This window comes from Macaca mulatta, chromosome 19 (genome assembly GCF_049350105.2).
Source record: "Macaca mulatta isolate MMU2019108-1 chromosome 19, T2T-MMU8v2.0, whole genome shotgun sequence".
In the NCBI taxonomy this organism is placed as follows: domain Eukaryota; kingdom Metazoa; phylum Chordata; class Mammalia; order Primates; family Cercopithecidae; genus Macaca; species Macaca mulatta.
In genome coordinates this window covers 12,791,188-12,808,792 of record NC_133424.1, presented here as the reverse complement: position 1 = coordinate 12,808,792, position 17,605 = coordinate 12,791,188, and the positions used below count along the sequence as shown (strand labels likewise).

The 17,605-nt window shown below is 47.7% G+C and overlaps 1 protein-coding gene across 7 annotated transcripts; it reads left to right on the top strand.

The window, feature by feature from the left end:
* Window positions 1-128: 128 nt before the first annotated feature.
* On the top strand, window positions 129-14,439 carry LOC717365 (uncharacterized). Of its 7 annotated transcripts, none has more exons than XM_077977754.1 (5): window positions 129-267; window positions 1,588-1,729; window positions 7,313-7,439; window positions 7,648-7,708; window positions 9,528-11,865. In XM_077977754.1, the coding sequence occupies exons 2-5, from the start codon at window positions 1,727-1,729 to the stop codon at window positions 10,924-10,926; spliced, it is 1,590 nt and encodes a 529-aa protein (XP_077833880.1). In that variant the 5' UTR covers window positions 129-267; window positions 1,588-1,726; the 3' UTR covers window positions 10,927-11,865. The 7 variants fall into 7 exon arrangements, 6 of the variants coding, with proteins under 6 accessions (XP_077833880.1, XP_077833879.1, XP_077833881.1 ...); XR_013408963.1 differs by lacking the exon at window positions 129-267 and adding an exon at window positions 13,918-14,439 and having other exon boundaries at window positions 1,558-1,729; window positions 9,528-11,363; XM_077977753.1 differs by lacking the exon at window positions 129-267 and adding an exon at window positions 6,693-6,785 and having other exon boundaries at window positions 1,558-1,729.
* The last annotated feature ends 3,166 nt before the right edge of the window (window positions 14,440-17,605 follow it).

Sequence of the window (17,605 nt, the reverse complement as noted above, 5' to 3'; positions counted from 1 at the left end):
CCCTGTGCTGTATCTTGTTTTTTCTTCAAAGCATATTTCTGGAGAGTGCAGAGTCCCAGAGTCAGGAATGTTACAAAGTCAGGCTGGAAACCAGAAATAAGTAACATGACTAAACATTTGTATGTTTTTTTGTTTTGTTCTGAGACGGAGTCTCACTCCATTGCCCAGGCTGGAGTGCAGTGGTGCAATCTCGGCTCTACTGGAACCTCAGCCTCTTTGATACAAACGATTCTAATGCCTCAGCCTCCCAAGTGGCTGGGATTACAGGTATGCACTACCACACCCGGCTAATTTTTGTATTTTTAGTAGAAATGGGATTTCACCATGTTGGCCACGCTGGTCTCCAACTCCTGATGTCAGGTGATCCACCCACCTTGGCCTCCCAAAGTGCTGGGATTACAGGCTTGAGCCACAGCGCCCGGCCACTACTGCCTCACTGTCATGCAGTTAAATAATCTTAGACGCTTCCTCCTCGACTTTATACATACACACCGGAGGAGGGCTCTGCTCCTGTGTTATTCTCGCAGTGGGGTTGAGGATGTTTGTCTCATGGAAACTGGTGATGTGAGAAGCAGGTGAATAGCCTGCAGGGGGCAGCAGAGACCAACGCCAGGGACTGGACGCTGAGGCCAGTATGGATCCTGCCAAGGAGGGATGTGGATCTCTCCTGGATGCTTCCTGGCAGCCGCCCTCCTGCAGGTGGCTTGCAGCTGTTCAGAGCAGATCCAGAAAGAGTGTGGGTTCTGACACGCTGCAGCGCCCTGGAAAGCAGGAGACCCACGTGCAGGTGCACTTCAGGGGTTTTGTCTTTCTGCGGCTGTATATCTGGAATCTGGGGCCGTTTTCAGGAGCAGTGCTTTGGGTTTGACATGCAAAGGGTCCCTGGGGTCAGACTAATTTGCATATCTGAAGAAAATCTGTGAAGATCAAGTTCAGGGAAAGAACTGTTTGGGACCTCTCCTGGAGAAGGGGCTTATGAAGTTGACAGTTTATTTAGGTCAGAAGCTTAAAATCACCAAGTGAGAGTTTTCTGCCGATGAAGATGAAGGTCTGGAAGGAGGGAGCGTTTCCACACTGTGAGGTGGGGTGAGATATGTGAAAGCCTTGGCCATGTCTCATCCCTAATTCCGGGCCCCTGAAGGACAACTGCCCCTCCTTCCTGGTGCAGTCGTGTCTGGCCTAGTCTGGGCACCCCTTCCTGCTCTGAGGTCAGCAGATCGCTCCATTGGACACTGAGTCTGGAATTCCCTGCACACACTTAGGACTCTGTGCAGGACGAGGAAGCACTGACAGCCCATTTAATGAGGAAGAAGACAGTGCCCTGTCTAAAAATCAGGAGCAAATTTGGCTGAAAAAATATCCAATGATCAGGGCTCGAGGAGGGAGTTGTCCCTTAAAGAGAAGCTATGGCTAGAACTGATCAGTCGGGCTCCGCAGGGCCCGTTACCCAGGGCTTGTGCCGTCACTCAGTTCTGAGGGGGCGGGGCCTTGCACCTTGCCCAATCAGAAGCGCTGGGGCCGGGCCTGGCCAACTGTCCATCCGGAAGGAGGAGGCCCATTCCGGCTTCCACTTTTGATGCTATGCAGATTGTTGTCGGGATACTAGATTTCCTACTCGGAGAGGCCCGGGTCCCTTCGCCACTTCTGTCTCTCTGCCGCCTGCACTGTGACCTGCACTATTCACGGGAGCCCTAGAGAGGACCCCGGGACACCCGGAAGCCGGGAAATGGTGAGTGTGTGGGGCCGGAGTCCCCAGACGGGGGAGGGGCTGGGTGAAACCGGCCTGAAGCGGATGTGGCGGGACCCGGGTCTCCTCATGGGGCCTCCTGCATCTGGGACCCGAATCCCTCTGTCTCAGCCTGTCCCTCCGTCCCCTGGGCCGCAGGGTGCGGCTGGGCCGGCAGCCAGGACCCCGGGCGTCCTGTCCTGCTCCTGCGCGGGCGACTGTGGGTCCCGGCCCCGGAGCCCTCTCTGGGCAGCTCCGCGCCCACAGCCCGGGATTCTGCGGGAACCACGGGAGGGTCATGGGGGAATCCCGCGGGGTTTTTTTCTGTTAAAAGTTAAAGAGTTTGGGCCGGGCGCGGTGGCCCATGCCTGTAGTCCCGGCACTTTGGGAGGCCGAGGAGGGCGGATCACGAGGTCAGGAGATCGAGACCATCCTGGCTAACACGGTGAAACCCCGTCTCTACTAAAAATACAAAAAATTAGCCGGGTGTGGTGGCGGGCGCCTGTAGTCCCAGCTACTCGGGAGGCTGAGGCAAGAGAATCACAGGAACCCAGGAGACCGAGGTTGCAGTGAGCCGAGATCGCGCCACTGCACTCCAACCTGGGCGACAGAGCGAGACTCCGTCTCCAAAAAAAAAAAAAAAAGAAAAAAAAAAAAATTAAAGAGTTTGAGCGAACAGCGATTCATGAATGAGAAACACCCAATCATGACTTTTGGTTTGTTACCGAAAAACTTTAAGAAGAATTGCATTGGCCGGGCGCGGTGGCTCAAGCCTGTAATCCCAGCACTTTGGGAGGCCGAGGCGGGCGGATCACGAGGTCAGGAGATCGAGACCATCCTGGCTAACACGGTGAAACCCCGTCTCTACTAAAAATACAAAAAGAAATTAGCCGGGCGTGGTGGCGGGCGCCTGTAGTCCCAGCTACTCTGGAGGCTGAGGCAGGAGAATGGCGTGAACCCGGGAGGCGGAGCTTGCAGTGAGCCGAGATCGCGCCACTGCACTCCAGCCTGGGCGACAGAGCAAGACTCCGTCTCAAAAAAAAAAAAAAAAAAAAGAATTGCATTTTGTTAACGGTAGAGGGTGTCCAGGTTCTTGGCGTCTTGAACAAAGAATTGGACAAAACGCATAAAACAAGGAAGGAATGAAGGGATTTAACACTCCACAGTGTGCGAGCAGGGCTGAGCACAGGGGCTCAAAGGCCACGTTACAGAATTTTGGGGAGTTTACCCCCTGGAGGATTCCATTGGTTACTTGGGGTATGCCCTATGTCAAAGGAGAGGATGAAGTAAAGTTATAAAATCATTTACTGGCCGGGCGCGGTGGCTCAAGCCTGTAATCCCAGCACTTTGGGAGGCCGAGACGGGCAGGTCACGAGGTCAGGAGATCGAGACCATCCTGGCTAACACGGTGAAACCCCGTCTCTACTAAAAAATACAAAAACCTAGCCAGGCGAGGTGGCAGGCGCCTGTAGTCCCAGCTGCTCCGGAGGCTGAGGCAGGAGAATGGTATAAACCCGGGAGGCGGAGCTTGCAGTGAGCTGAGATCCAGCCACTGCACTCCAGCCTGGGCAACAGAGCGAGACTCCGTCTCAAAAAAAAAAAAAAAAAAAAAATCATTTACTTGGCTTAAGCCCTATGGAGTGGGTATTTCCTTTCATAGCTGAAGTGTGAATAGGCCTTATGTTCCCTGCCTGCAGACCCTATTTTCCTGCCTCAACTTGAGTTTGATTTTGGTGTCCTTAGGTAATTACTTATGGCACTAAACACACTTCAATCTAATTGCTGCTGCTTTAAATTTGTTCACACTACCTATAGGGACTGGCTTCCTCCTGCATTTTCCTAATCTATGGGATGCAGGGTCTCAAATCCTTCACGCTGCTACCCCACTTAACTCTTCAGTGGTTTGCAGTAACATCTTAAATGTTCAGTTACTTTCCTGCATCTCCACAAATTAACTCCCCTTCTCCAATTCACAGTATTATCGACTTTCTTTTTTATTTTTTTGAGACAGAGTTTCACTCTTGTTGCCCAGGCTGGAATGCAATGGCACCATCTCGCCTCATTGCAACCTCCGCCTCCTGGGTTCAAGCGATTCTCCTGCCTTAGCCTCCTGTATCAACTTTCTTTATTGTATAGTATATTTCTTCATCCTTTCTTTCACATAGATGCAGTATTTTAGTGGTTTGTCATCTTTTCACAAGGTCATGGATGACTCTTTTTAAAATATTTGTGTTCTGTTTCTGAACATTTCACATTAACAGGAAAATAGAGAATAACAACTTGATACTCCAGTGAAAAACCCCTGTTCCTCTCCTCTTATCTTGTAAGGCACAGACACCATCTCAGAATGTCTTTGGGTTGTTTCCTTTTTTGTTTTTTTTTTGTTTTTTTTTTTTTGAGACAGAGTCTCGCTCTGTCGCCTAGGCTAGAGTGAAGTGGCGCGGTCTTGGCTCACTGCAACCTCCGCTCCCCAGGTTCAGGTGATTCTCCTGCCCTCAGCCTCCTGAGCAGCTGGGTTTACTGGTATGCGCCACCACAGCCGGCTAATTTTTTTATATTTTTAGTAGAGATGGGTTTTCACCATGTTGGTCAGGCTGGTCTTGAACTCCTGACCTCAAATGATCTGCTTGACTCAGCCTTCCAAAGTGCTGGGATTACAGGCGTGAGCCACCACGCCTGGCCTGTTTCCTTTTTGAAAACTTTACAGGGTGATGTGTCTTCAGGAGTCCCAATCTATCTTTTCCTGGTCCTGGGTTTCAGAACCGTCTGGGGCTGAGCCAAAATGCCCACAGCTTCCATCCCTCCTGGCCTATTGAATATCAGCCCCTAGGTCAATCCTTCCAGAGGAGGGTGTGGGGCCTCCCAAAGGAGCAGCTGAATTTCCCAAATGGGAGGAGACTCCTGGTACACTCTTCATCTAGATAGCCAACCCCTTGGGATGCTCAGTTTTTCTCCCCCAGTCCCAGCTGCCATTACTTGGAGACACATAGCTGGTCAGCCAGTTGGATGTTGCTATTAAGAGAGAGGTGTAAGTTAGGTGAGTCACAGCACAGTCATCTCAACAAAGCCATGACATAACAGTGCATTCCTCACAATCCCAGAGAGATGAGGGCAGCATGCCTTGCAGGGCAACACAGAGTGAGGGGAACATCCAGGATGCAGATTCAGCCAGCATGTGGGGAGAAAGACAGACAGGGACCTTTGGGCCAGAGTTTTTCTTGGGGTCCAAGGAGGTTTCTCTCAGGGAGTTGTTTCTGGTAGATTTAGAGCAAGCAGGTGCTAGTTCTGTGAAGTCAGGCTCTGATTAAGAAGTGGTCTAAGGCCGGGCGCAGTGGCTCAAGCCTGTAATCCCAGCACTTTGGGAGGCCGAGACGGGTGGATCACGAAGTCAGGAGATCGAGACCAGGAGATCGAGACCATCCTGGCGAACACAGTGAAACCCCGTCTCTACTAAAACTACAAAAAACTAGCCGGGCAAGGTGGCGGCGCCTGTAGTCCCAGCTACTCGGGAGGCTGAGGCAGGAGAATGGCGTAAACCCGGGAGGCGGAGCTTGCAGTGAGCTGAGATTCGGCCACTGCACTCCAGCCTGGACGACAGAGCGAGACTCTGTCTCAAAAAAAAAAAAAAAAAAAAAAAGAAGTGGTCTATGCCGGCCGGGCGCGGTGGCTCAAGCCTGTAATCCCAGCACTTTGGGAGGCCGAGACGGGCGGATCACGAGGTCAGGAGATCGAGACCATCCTGGCGAACATGGTGAAACCCCGTCTCTACTAAAAAAAAAAATACAAAAAACTAGCCGGGCAAGGTGGCGGGTGCCTGTAGTCCCAGCTACTCGGGAGGCTGAGGCAGGAGAATGGCGTGAACCTGGGAGGCAGAGCTTGCAGTGAGCTGAGATCTGGCCACTGCACTCCAGCTCGGGAGAGAGAGCGAGACTCCGTCTCAAAAAAAAAAAAAAAAAAGAAGTGGTCTATGCCATCCATGTGGTTGTAAGGGTAAGTGGGGCAAGTCAAGTTGATGTATGAAGCTGTTCCACAGTGAGGTGGTCACCAGGAGGCAGCCATGTAAGTCACATATGTATGTGGGTTAAGCACATACAGGAACTGGGAGGAGGTGGAGAACTGGGAACTGTTGAGGTCGAGTGCAGCTTTCTTTTTCTTCTTCTTCTTCTTTTTTTTTTCTGAGACAGAGTCTTCCTTTGTCGCCCAGGCTGGAGTGAAGTGGCACTCTCTCAGCTCACTGCAACCGCCGCTTCCCGGGTTCAAGCGATTCTCCTGCCTCAGCCTCCCGAGTAGCTAGGATTACAGGCACGCACACACCCGGCTAATTTTTGTACTTTTTAGTAGAGAGGGAGTTTCACCATATGCACCAGACTCTTTACCAGACTCTTCACCTGAAGTGATCGGCCTGCCTTGGCCTCCCAAAGTGCTGGGATTATAGGTGTGAGCCACTACACCCGACTTGAGTGCAGGTTTCTTCCGTTATAAGAAAGTGAAACCCATAATGAAAATGCATGGTAAGGTAACATAAGAACTCACGATAACAGGCAACTCTAGAAGTAATTCATGTGGAGATGATGGGCCAAAGATTGTTTGTTCTCCTGTAGATAACCATCTGTCCTTGTCCCTGTTAAGTGAGGACCACTTGCATAATTGGCTGGTGATACCTGCTTTGTCATGGTTTCACTGTTTTCAGAATCTGCTGTTTTCTATTAGTCTATCTTTCTATCTGTTAATACCATTTTCTCTTGATTAGTATAGATTTTATTTATTTTATTTTATTATTATTTTTTTCAAGACAGAGTTTCGCTCTTGTTGCCCAGGCTGTAGTGCAATGGTGCAATCTCAGCTCACTGCAACCTCCACCTCCTGGGTTCAAGTGATTCTCCTGCCTCAGCCTCCCAAGTAGCTGGGATTACAGGCATGTGCCACCATGCCCAGCTAACTGTGTTTTGTTTTGTTTTTTTAATAGAGACAGGGTTTCTCCGTGTTGGTCAGGTTGGTCTCGAACTCCCGACCTCAGGTGATCCACCCGCCTCGGCCTCCTAAAGTGCTGGGATTACAGGTGAGCCACTGCGCCTGGCCTATTCATTTTATTATTATTATTTTTTGAGATGGAGTCTTGCTTTGTTGCCTAGGCTGGAGTGCGGTGACGCAGTCTCGGCCCACTGCAACCTCTACCTCCTGGGTTCAAGCCCTTCTCCTACCTCAGCCTCCCAAGTAGCTGGGACTACAGGCGCCCACCACCATGCCTGGCTGATTTTTATATTTTTAGTAGAGACGGGGTTTCTCTATGTTGGCCAGGCTGGTCTCAAACTCCTGACCTCAGGTGATCTGCCTGCCTCAGCCTCCCAGAGTGCTGGGATTACAGGCGTGAGCCACCACGCCTGGCCGAAGACCCTCTCTCTTAACAAAAAAAGGCTTGGTTTGTGGGAGAACATGAGTATAGACAGAAAGTAAGAGTTGTGATGACCAAGTCATGGGATAAATGTTTGGAGTCCACAGTATCATGGGAACTTCCTAGGAATAAAGAATAAGCCTCCAGGGCTGTTAGTCTTACCTGTCCTCCTTTACATGTGTGAGATGTTTCAGGATTCTGTGGCCTTCGAGGATGTGGCTGTGAGCTTCACCCAGGATGAGTGGGCTTTGCTGGATCCTTCCCAGAAGAATCTCTACAGGGATGTTATGCAGGAAACCTTCAAGAACCTGACCTCTGTAGGTAAGAATGACAATATTACTTCCCAGTGAATTAGAGAACAAATGTTTCTAGCTCATCAATGCTGTTCATTGATTTGGAACATGGACAGAAAATACTTTGATGAATAAATCAGACATGGCTACCATGTACCATGAATACAGAATCTAATTATTTTAAAATAAATTCATACTAATTCTGGATCTGTGTTTTCTCTGGGTCTGTGTTTTAGGAAAAACATGGAAAATTCAGAACATGGAAGATAAGTACAAAAATCCCAGGAGAAATCTAAGGTAATTTTGTCTCACAAGACAAGACAATGCCTCTAGAAAATCTTAAAATGTGAGAAAATATTAAAAAGAAGCAAAAGAGCCGGGTGTGGTGGCTCACACCTGTAATCCCAGCACTTTGGGAGGCCAAGGCAGGTGGATCACGAGGTCAGGAGATCGAGACCATCCTGGCTAACACGGTGAAACCCCGCTTCTACTAAAAATACAAAAATTGCCGGGTGCAGTGGCTCAAGCCTGTAATCCCAGCACTTTGGGAGGCCGAGACGAGCGGATCATGAGGTCACAAGATCAAGACCAACCTGGCTAACACGGCGAAACCCCGTCTCTACTAAAACTACAAAAAACTAGCCAGGCGAGGTGGCGGGCGCCTGTAGTCCCAGCTACTCGGGAGGCTGAGGCAGGAGAATGGCGTGAACCTGGGAGGCGGAGCTTGCAGTGAGCTGAGATCCAGCCACTGCACTCCAGCCTGGGCGACAGAGCAAAACTCCGTCTCAAAAATAAATAAATAAATAAAAAATAAAAATAAAAATACAAAAATTACCCAGGCGTGGTGGCAGGCGCCTGTAGTCCCAGCTACTCGGGAGTCTGAGGCAGGAGAATGGCGTGAACCCAGGAGGCGGAGCTTGCAGTGAGCCGAGATCACGCCACTGTACTCAAGCCTGGGCGATAGAGTGAGACTCCATCTCAAAAAAAAAAAAAAAAAAGCAAAAGAAATAAACCCAGTATCAAATTTATGTATTCATAGAAAGTTTTCCTAAAAACATATGTTTAAATGTAACATAGGCTGGGCTGGGCACTGTTGCTCATACCCAAAATCCCAGTCCTTTGGGGCGTTCAGACCAAAGGATTGCTGGAGGCCAGGAGGTTGAGGCTGCAGTGAGCCATGATGGTATCACTGCACTCCAATTTGGACAACAGGGTGAGTTGTGACCCCAGCTCAAAAAAAAAGACACACATGTTTAGTATTTGTAAAATAGTTTACTTGAAGATAGGATTATGAAGCCCCATAGAAAAACTAATTTTTAAAAAATATATATACCCAGACCATCTTGCAGAGCATATGGTTCATTAATATTCAAACAATTCAGACAGAGCAGAAAGCTGACACTTTGCCGGGCAGTGTTAAAAATGCAAGTGCAATACTTGTTAATGAATATAAATCATGATTTTTTTCTTCTTTTTTGAGACAAGAGTCTCGCTCTGTCTCCCAGGCTGGAGTGGAGTGGTGTGGTTTCAGCTCACTGCAGCTGCCACTGCTTGGGTTCGAGGCATTCTTGTGCCTTAGTATCCCAAGTAGTTGGGATTACAAGCGCATGCCGTCACACCCAGCCAATTTTTGTATTTTTAGTAGAGACAGGGTTTTGCCATGTTGGCCAGGATGATCTCAAACTCCTGGCCTCAAGCCATCTGCCCGCCTCAGCCTCCCATAGTGCTGGGATTACAGGTGTGACACACTGCACCCAGCCAATATAGATCGCTTTTTTTTTTTTTTTTTTTGAGACAGAGTTTTGCGCTTGTCACCCAGGCTGGAGCACAATGGCACTATCTCAGCTCACTGCAACCTCTGTCTCTGGGGTTCAAGCAATTCTCCCACCTCAGCCTCCCGAGTAACTGGGATTACAGGCACCTGCCACCGTGCCCGGCTAATTTTTGCATTTTTAGTAGAGACGGGGTTTCACCATGTTGGCCAGGATGGTCTCGAACTCATGACCTCAGGTGATCCACCCACCTCAGCCTCTCAAAGGCGTGAGCCACTGTGCCCGGCCCTATACATCACTTTTAATCAAACCGTTAATAATATGCTTCTTATTTTTCACTGAAGTCTTATGAGAGAGAAACTCTTTGAAAGCAAAGAAAGTCATCACTGTGGAGAAAGCTTCAACCAGATTGCAGATGACATGCTGAACAAGAAAACTCTTCCTGAAGTAATACCGTGTGAAAGCAGTGTGTGTGGAGAAGTTGGCATGGGTCACTCATCTCTTAATAGGCACATCAGAGCTGACACTGGACACAAGTCTTCTGAGTATCAGGAATATGGAGAGAATCCATATAGAAATAAGGAATGTAAGAAAGCCTTCAGTTATCTTGACTCCTTTCAATCACATGATGAAGCTTGCACTAAAGAGAAACCCTATGATGGTAAAGAATGTGCGGAAACCTTCATTTCCCATTCATGCATTCAAAGACACAAGGTGATGCACCGTGAAGATGGACCTTATAAATGTAAGTTTTGTGGGAACACTTTCTTTTTTCTCAGTTTATGTCTTATCCATGAACGAATTCACACTGCTGTGAAACCATATGAGTGTAAACAGTGTGGTAAGGCCTTTACTCGTTCCACTACCCTTCCAATACATGAAAGAACTCACACAGGAGTGAAAGCCGATGCATGTAAGGAATGTGGGAATGCATTCAGTTTTCCTAGTGAAATTCGTAGACATAAAAGGTCTCACGCTGGAGAAAAACCCTATGAGTGTAAGCAATGTGGGAAAGTCTTCATTTCTTTCAGTTCCATTCAGTATCATAAGATGACTCACACTGGAGAGAAACCCTATGAATGTAAGCAATGTGGGAAAGCCTTTAGATGTGGCTCACACCTTCAAAAGCATGGAAGGACTCACACTGGAGAGAAACCCTATGAATGTAGGCAATGTGGTAAAGCCTTCAGATGTACCTCGGACCTTCAAAGGCATGAAAAGACACACACTGGTGATAAACCCTATGGATGTAAGCAGTGCGGTAGAGGCTTTAGATGTGCTTCACAACTTCAAATTCATGAAAGGATGCACAGTGGAGAGAAGCCCCATGAATGTAAGGAATGTGGAAAAGTATTCAAGTATTTTTCTTCCTTGCATATACATGAAAGGACGCACACTGGAGAGAAGCCCCATGAATGTAAGCAATGCGGAAAAGCATTCAGGTATTTCTCTTCCTTGCATATACATGAAAGGACACACACTGGAGATAAGCCATATGTGTGTAAGGTCTGTGGCAAAGCCTTCACTTGTTCCAGTTCCATTCGATATCATGAAAGGACTCACACTGGAGAGAAACCCTATCAATGTAAGCACTGTGGTAAGGCCTTTATTTCCAATTACATTCGATATCATGAAAGGACTCACACTGGAGAGAAACCCTATCAATGCAAGCACTGTGGCAAAGCCTTTATTCGTGCCAGTTCATGTCGAGAACATGAAAGAACTCATACCATTAATATATGAGAAATCATGTTAGTGGAAGAAATAGGAGAAGCTTTCTGTTGTCCCACTGCCTTTGAAACACGAGAAAAGAGAGTGGTGAAAGGACCTCTGGATAACTGCCTTTTGAATTGAGAAGAGAGACCTGCAAAAGGACAATAACATCTAGAAGGACTTGGATGGTTCCGTAATACAATTCACCTATAGCCAATCTTGCATGAGATTTCAAAGGCACAGAAAAGGAAGGCATCAGTCACATATTAGAGGCACCACACAGGGAGAGAGGTGTGTGGCTACCTGCTTCCAGCCCATTTTCCTGATTCTTTCACTTGTTAATCGAGAGTATCCCCCAAATCACTTGTCTCTGTTCCTCAGAGCTATAGGTCTCCAGAGATGTCCCCAGGTGCTCCACATTAAAGATACATGCCCACTTTGCTATTTCTTCAGAAATGTTAAAATGGGCCGGGCGCGGTGGCTCAAGCCTGTAATCCCAGCACTTTGGGAGGCCGAGATGGGCGGATCACGAGGTCAGGAGATCGAGACCATCCTGGCTAACACGGTGAAACCCCGTCTCTACTAAAAATACAAAAAACTAGCCGGGCAAGGTGGCGGGCGCCTGTAGTCCCAGCTACTCCGGAGGCTGAGGCAGGAGAATGGCGCAAACCCGGGAGGCGGAGCTTGCAGTGAGCTGAGATCCGGCCACTGCACTCCAGCCCGGGCTACAGAGCGAGACTCCGTCTCAAAAAAAATAAAAATAAAAATAAAAAATTAAAAAAATTAAAAAAAATAAAGAAATGTTAAAATGTTTACCAGAGAACTAATAAATGTTGTTATGGCTGGAAATACTCCCTGATGCCCAACTCCTCTATACATTGAGTTGGTTTAAGAGGTCTACTTTGTGTTGCAAGCATTGCTGTTTCTACGGATAGTGACCTTGTTCTTGATTAAACCAACTAGATGGGAGCTTGTTCCTCTGCTGCATTGTGCAGTGATTGGTCTCACTAAGGGCTTTTATGTGAGAAGAGCCACCTTGCTCTTATCAGGAAACTTCAAGCGTTTGCTGTTATTCACAACTGAATGTAATGTCTCACTTCATTTTTAACTTTGTATGAGTATACCTGACTAAAAACACTAATGTGGTTTCCTGGCAACAAAGACTTTTGTTCATGTATTTTAGAAATAAGCTTATTGGCCGGGCGCGGTGGCTCATGCCTGTAATCCCTGCACTTTGGGAGGCCGACGTGGGCGGATCACGAGGTCAGGAGATCGAGACCATCCTGGCTAACACAGTGAAACCCCGTCTCTACTAAAAATACAAAAAAACTAGCCGGGCGTGGTGGCGGGCGCCTATAGTCCCAGCTACTCAGGAGGCTGAGGCAGCAGAATGGCGTAAACCCGGGAGGTGGAGCTTGCAGTGAGCTGAGATCGCGCCACTGCAGTCCAGCCTGGGTGACAGAGTGAGACTTCATCTCAAAAAAAAAAAAAAAATCACCTTGAGTCCTATGGTGCCAATATGTTTTTGAAAACTGAATTTCCTGTCCAGTAAGGAACGAAGTCAGCATCACTATTCCAATCAAGTCTTTCTTTCTCTGGTAATATGCTGTTGATGCAAAGTTGTCAGGAACCCCCTTATGCTAATACTGTGAAGCTAATGACATCATGGAAAAGTCATGCATGGAACAATCCAATCATTTCCTTTAAGGCGTCATGGGTGCTTCTCTTCACAAAAGCTTATTTGAGTCTCCCTAAAGTAAAAATCCCAGGTCCCAGCAGACATAGAAGCAATCACTGACTGACCAAACCTTAACTATGTGTGATGATATATGGAAAATACCTTGATTTGTGAGACATGACTTTTTTTTTTTTTTTTTTTTTTTGAGACAGAGTCTCACTCTGTCACCCAGGCTGGAGGACAGTGGTGTGATCTTGGCTCACCGCAACCTCTGCCTCCTGGGGTCAAGTGATTCTCCTGCCTCAGCCTCCCAAGTAGCTGGAATCACAGGCACCCACCACCACACCTGGCTAATTTTTTTCTTTTGAGATGGAGTCTTGCTCTGTTGCCCAGGCTGGAGTGCAGTGGTGCGATCTCGGCTCACTGCAAGCTCCACCTCCCAGGTTCACGTCATTCTCCTGCCTCAGCCTCCCGAGTAGCTGGGACTACAGGTGCCCACCACCACGCCCGGCTAATTTTTTTTGTATTTTTAGTAGAGACGGGGTCTCACTGTGTTAGCCAGGATAGTCTCCATCTCCTGACCTCGTGATCTGCCTGCCTCGGCCTCCCAAAGTGCTGGGATTACAGGCTTGAGCCACCACGTCCAGCCAATTTTTTGTATTTTTAGTAGAGACAGGGTTTCACCGTGTTGGCCAGGCTGGTCTGAAACTCCTGACCTCATGTGATCCACCTGCCTTGGCCTCCCAAAGTGCTGGGATTACAGACGTGAGCCACCATGCCTGCCCAAAAATTCTTATTTTAACTATTCGTGTCTTATTTTTGCACTTTTTCACAAGGCAAGGTCAAAAAGCAAAGGAAAAAATCCTTTTAAGATCAATGTACTTAGGTTGAAAATGTGTTTTTTCTCAGGAAAAACTTGTAATTTTATAATTACAATCCTCAGTTTATTTGCAGCATCACCAAATTTTCTTAAAATTACATATTTCAAATGTGAACTTAAGATATATGTTTTTCTCATTATTTACATTTTGCTTCCTACCTATAGGCCTTTTTTTTTTTTTTTTTTTTTTTTTTTTTTTTGAGATGGAGTGTCACTCTGTTGCCTAGGCTGAATTGCAGTGGCACGACCTCAGCTCACTGCAACCTCTGCTTCTGGGTTCAAGTAAGTCTCATGTCACAACCTCCCAGGTAGCTGGCACTACAGACGAGCATCACCATGCCCAGTTAATTTTTGTGTTTTTTGTAGAATTGGGGTTTCACCATGTTGGCCAGACTGGTCTCAAACTCCTGGCCTCAAGTGATCTGTCTGTCTGCCTCGGCCTCCCAAAGTGCTGGGATTACAGGCATGAGCCAACATGCCTGACTCCTCTAGGCCTTTTAAATCTTTTACTCATGATATTGGTCAGCCCACGGTCAAAATAATTAATAAAAGGTATACACAAAAATTCAACACCACAATGAAAGTTAAATTCATTTGTTGAGAACCACTCAAGCAACTCAGGTGTACACAGATAGACCTGTGGCAACTGGTGAACAATTAAATGGCACAGAAGTGGCTGGGTGCGGTGGCTCACGCCTGTAATCCCAGCACTTTGGGAGGCCGAGGTGGGCGGATCATGAAGTCAGGAGATTGAGACCATCCTGGACAACATGGTGAAACCCCGTCTCTACTAAAATACAAAAAAGTAACCAGGCGTGGTGGCACATGCCTGTAATCCCAGCTACTCAGGAGGCTGAGGCAGAGGAACCCCTTGAACCCGGGAGGCAGAGAGTGCAGTGAGCTGAGATTGTGCTACTGCACTCCAGCCTGGCGAAAGAACAAGACTGTGTCTCAAAATAAATAAATGGCACAGAAGTTGCAATAATGACCTCTTTTTTTTTTTTTTGAGACGGAGTCTCGCTCTGTTGCCCAGGCTGGAGTGCAGTGGCCGGATCTCGGCTCACTGCAAGCTCTGCCTCCTGGGTTTACGCCATTCTCCTGCCTCAGCCTCCCAAGTAGCTGGGACTACAGGCGCCCGCCACCTCACCCGGTAGTTTTTTGTATTTTTTAGTAGAGACGGGGTTTCACCGTGTTAGCCAGGATGCTCTCGATCTCTTGACCTCGTGATCCGCCCGTCTCGGCCTCCCAAAGTGCTGGGATTACAGGCTTGAGCCACCGCGCCCGGCCATGTGCAGTACTCTCTTGGCAGAGATACATAAGAACTCCAACAAGGCCCTCATATGATATGCAGAACTGCCTCAAACATCATGTGACCATAGAACTTTGCCAAGGATAGTCTTTTGTTTACATCTCTGCACTGGGTTACCCAAAGATTGGACTGTGCTCATTTCTCAAGCCATTGTTTACTGAACATTCTTTGTAATGTATGAGGCAAAGACGATTGCCTAGGTGTAATTTCCTAATCACTGGGGTAGGTCTGGTTTCTGAGAGCCCAGTAGAGGAACTCAGTTCACAAAAATGGCTTTCTATAGTTTCTGCTTGATACTTCCTATTCTGCCATCTTTCCAGAATCCTCTCCCCGGACTTCATATACGAATACATCATTTCAGATCTCATTACAAATGTCACCACCTCAAGACACTGTCTTCTTTTTCCCCCCCGACCCCAACTTGAAACTCAAGGGCACACTCTCTCACCCATTACTCCTATTTCATTTAGTGTATAGAATCTTTTCCACACACTTGTCAGAATCTGGAACATAAGGTTCACAGGGTTGATTGCTCTCTGTTTAACAAGGTAAAAAAGTTAAGTCATGTAGGTCGGGTGCGGTGGCTCACGCCTGTTATCCCAGCATTTTGGGAGGCCAAGGCGGATGGATCACGAGGGCAGGAGATCGAGACCATCCTGGCTAACATGGTGAAACCCCGTCTCTACTAAAAATACAAAAAACATTAGCCGGGCTTGGTGGCGGGTGCCTGTAGTGCCAGCTACTCGGGAGGCTGAGGCAGGAGAATCGTTTGAACCTGGGAGGCGGAGATTGCAGTAAGCTGAGACTGCACTACTGCACTCCAGCCTGGGCAACAGAGCAAGACCTTGTCTCAAAAATAAACAAACAAATAAATAAATAAATAAATAAAGTACTCCAACAAAGTCCTTTGAACCATTTTCCAGAAAGGCAACGTCAGTGAAGCTCCCTCTTGTAGTGAGGGTAGCATTAACATTCACACACTGCCGTGACTGGATTTCTCAAAATTGAACAGGGATCTAAGAGTGGAAAAACTCAAAATGTTTTTCCTGTGCATTCACACAATGCAATACCTCTGTGACCAAATATGTGGAGGATTTTCTCACACAGCAAACAAGCCATCCATTCTGCACTGAACACCAGTTGAGTGTCCTCTAATTCACGTGTCCCCAACTCTGGGGCTACAGACGGGTACCTGTCCATGGCCTGTTAGGAACTAGGCCACACAGCAGGAGGTAAGCAGAAGTGAGTGAATGTTACTGCCTAAGCTCTGCCTCCTGTCAGAGCAGCAATGGTATTAGAGTTTCTTAGGGGCGAGAACCCTATTGTGAACTGCACATTTGAGAGATCTAGGTTGCGTGCTCCTTATGAGAATCTAATCCCTGATGATCTGAGGTGAAACAGTTTCATCCAAAAAACATCTCCCCACCCTCATCTGTGAAAAAATTTTCTTCCACAAAACTGGTCCCTGGTGCCAGAAAGGTTGGGGACTGCTGCTGTAATGCATTTCCCACATTACCTACCCTCATAACAAGTACAAAACTGTCTCAGAAATTATCTGACTGGACTGGGTGCGGTGGCTCACACCTGTAATCCCAGCACTTTGGGAGGCCAAGGTAGGCGATCACCAGAGGTCAGGACTTTTGAGAGCAGCCTGGCCAACATTGCGAAACACTGTCGCTACTAAAAATACAAAAATTAAACAGGTGTGGTGGCACACACCTGTAGTCCCAGCTACTCAGGAAGCTGAAGCAGGAGAATTGCTTGAACCTGGGAGGCAGAGGTAAGCAGTGAGCCAAGATCACACCACTGCACTCCAGCCTGGGTGACAGAACGAGACTCTGTCTCAAAAACAAAAAAAAAAGAAAAAAGAAAAAAAATTATCTAACCATATATTTTGGTTTCCCAAGGACAGTCCTTGATTGTGACTTTTGTCCCAGCATAAGTTTTTGGTTTTGTGGTTTTTTTTAGAGGAGGTTTCACTCTTGTCGCCCAGGCTGGAGTGCAATGGCATGATCTCAGCTCACTGCAACCTCCGCCTCCCAGTTCAGTTGATTCTCCTTTCTTAGCTTCGCAAGTAGCTGGGATTACAGGTGCATGCCACCATGCCTGGCTAATTGTTTTGTATTTTTAGTAGAGACAGGGTTTCATTCACCATGTTAGCCAGGCTGGTCTCCAACTCCTGACCTCAGGTGATCCACCTGCCTTGGCCTCCCAAAGTGCTGGGATTACAGGCGTAAGCCACCGCGCCCGGCCAACGGAATCTCTTTATTACCATCTCACTAACAAGTAAACACCAGGCAATAAGAAATGTAAAACAGGCCGGGCGCAGTGGCTCAAGCCTGTAATCCCAGCACTTTGGGAGGCCGAGACAGGCGGATCACGAGGTCAGGAGATCGAGACCATCCTGGCTAACACAGTGAAACCCCGTCTCTACTAAAAAATACAAAAAAATAGCCGGGCGAGGTGGCAGGCGCCTGTAGTCCCAGCTACTCGGGAGGCTGAGGCAGGAGGATGGCGTAAACCCGGGAGGCGGAGCTTGCAGTGAGCTGAGATCCGGCCACTGCACTCCAGCCCGGGCGACAGCGCGAGACTCCATCTCAAAAAAAAAAAAAGAAATGTAAAACAAAGGGAAAAGTGTCATGTAACACATGGACCCAGAACCTGCCAGTCAGCAATATCTAACTGCATTTTGTCTGTCACAGCCAACTTTATCAAAGAGGTATCATAGAAAGATTTTTTTTTTAACAGAGTCTCACTCTGTTGCCCTAGCTGGAGTGCACTGGCACAATCTTGGCTCACTGCATCCTCCGCCTCCCAGGTTCAAGCAATTCTCATGCCTCAG

What these genes read in the sequence shown, in the direction of transcription:
- LOC717365 (XM_077977753.1), top strand. An exon ending in CTAAAGTGCTGGGATTACAG is followed by an intron (nt 6,786 to 7,312) that starts GTGAGCCACTGC and finishes GAGATGTTTCAG; the next exon opens with GATTCTGTGGCCTTCGAGGA. An exon ending in CAAGAACCTGACCTCTGTAG is followed by an intron (nt 7,440 to 7,647) that starts GTAAGAATGACA and finishes TCTGTGTTTTAG; the next exon opens with GAAAAACATGGAAAATTCAG.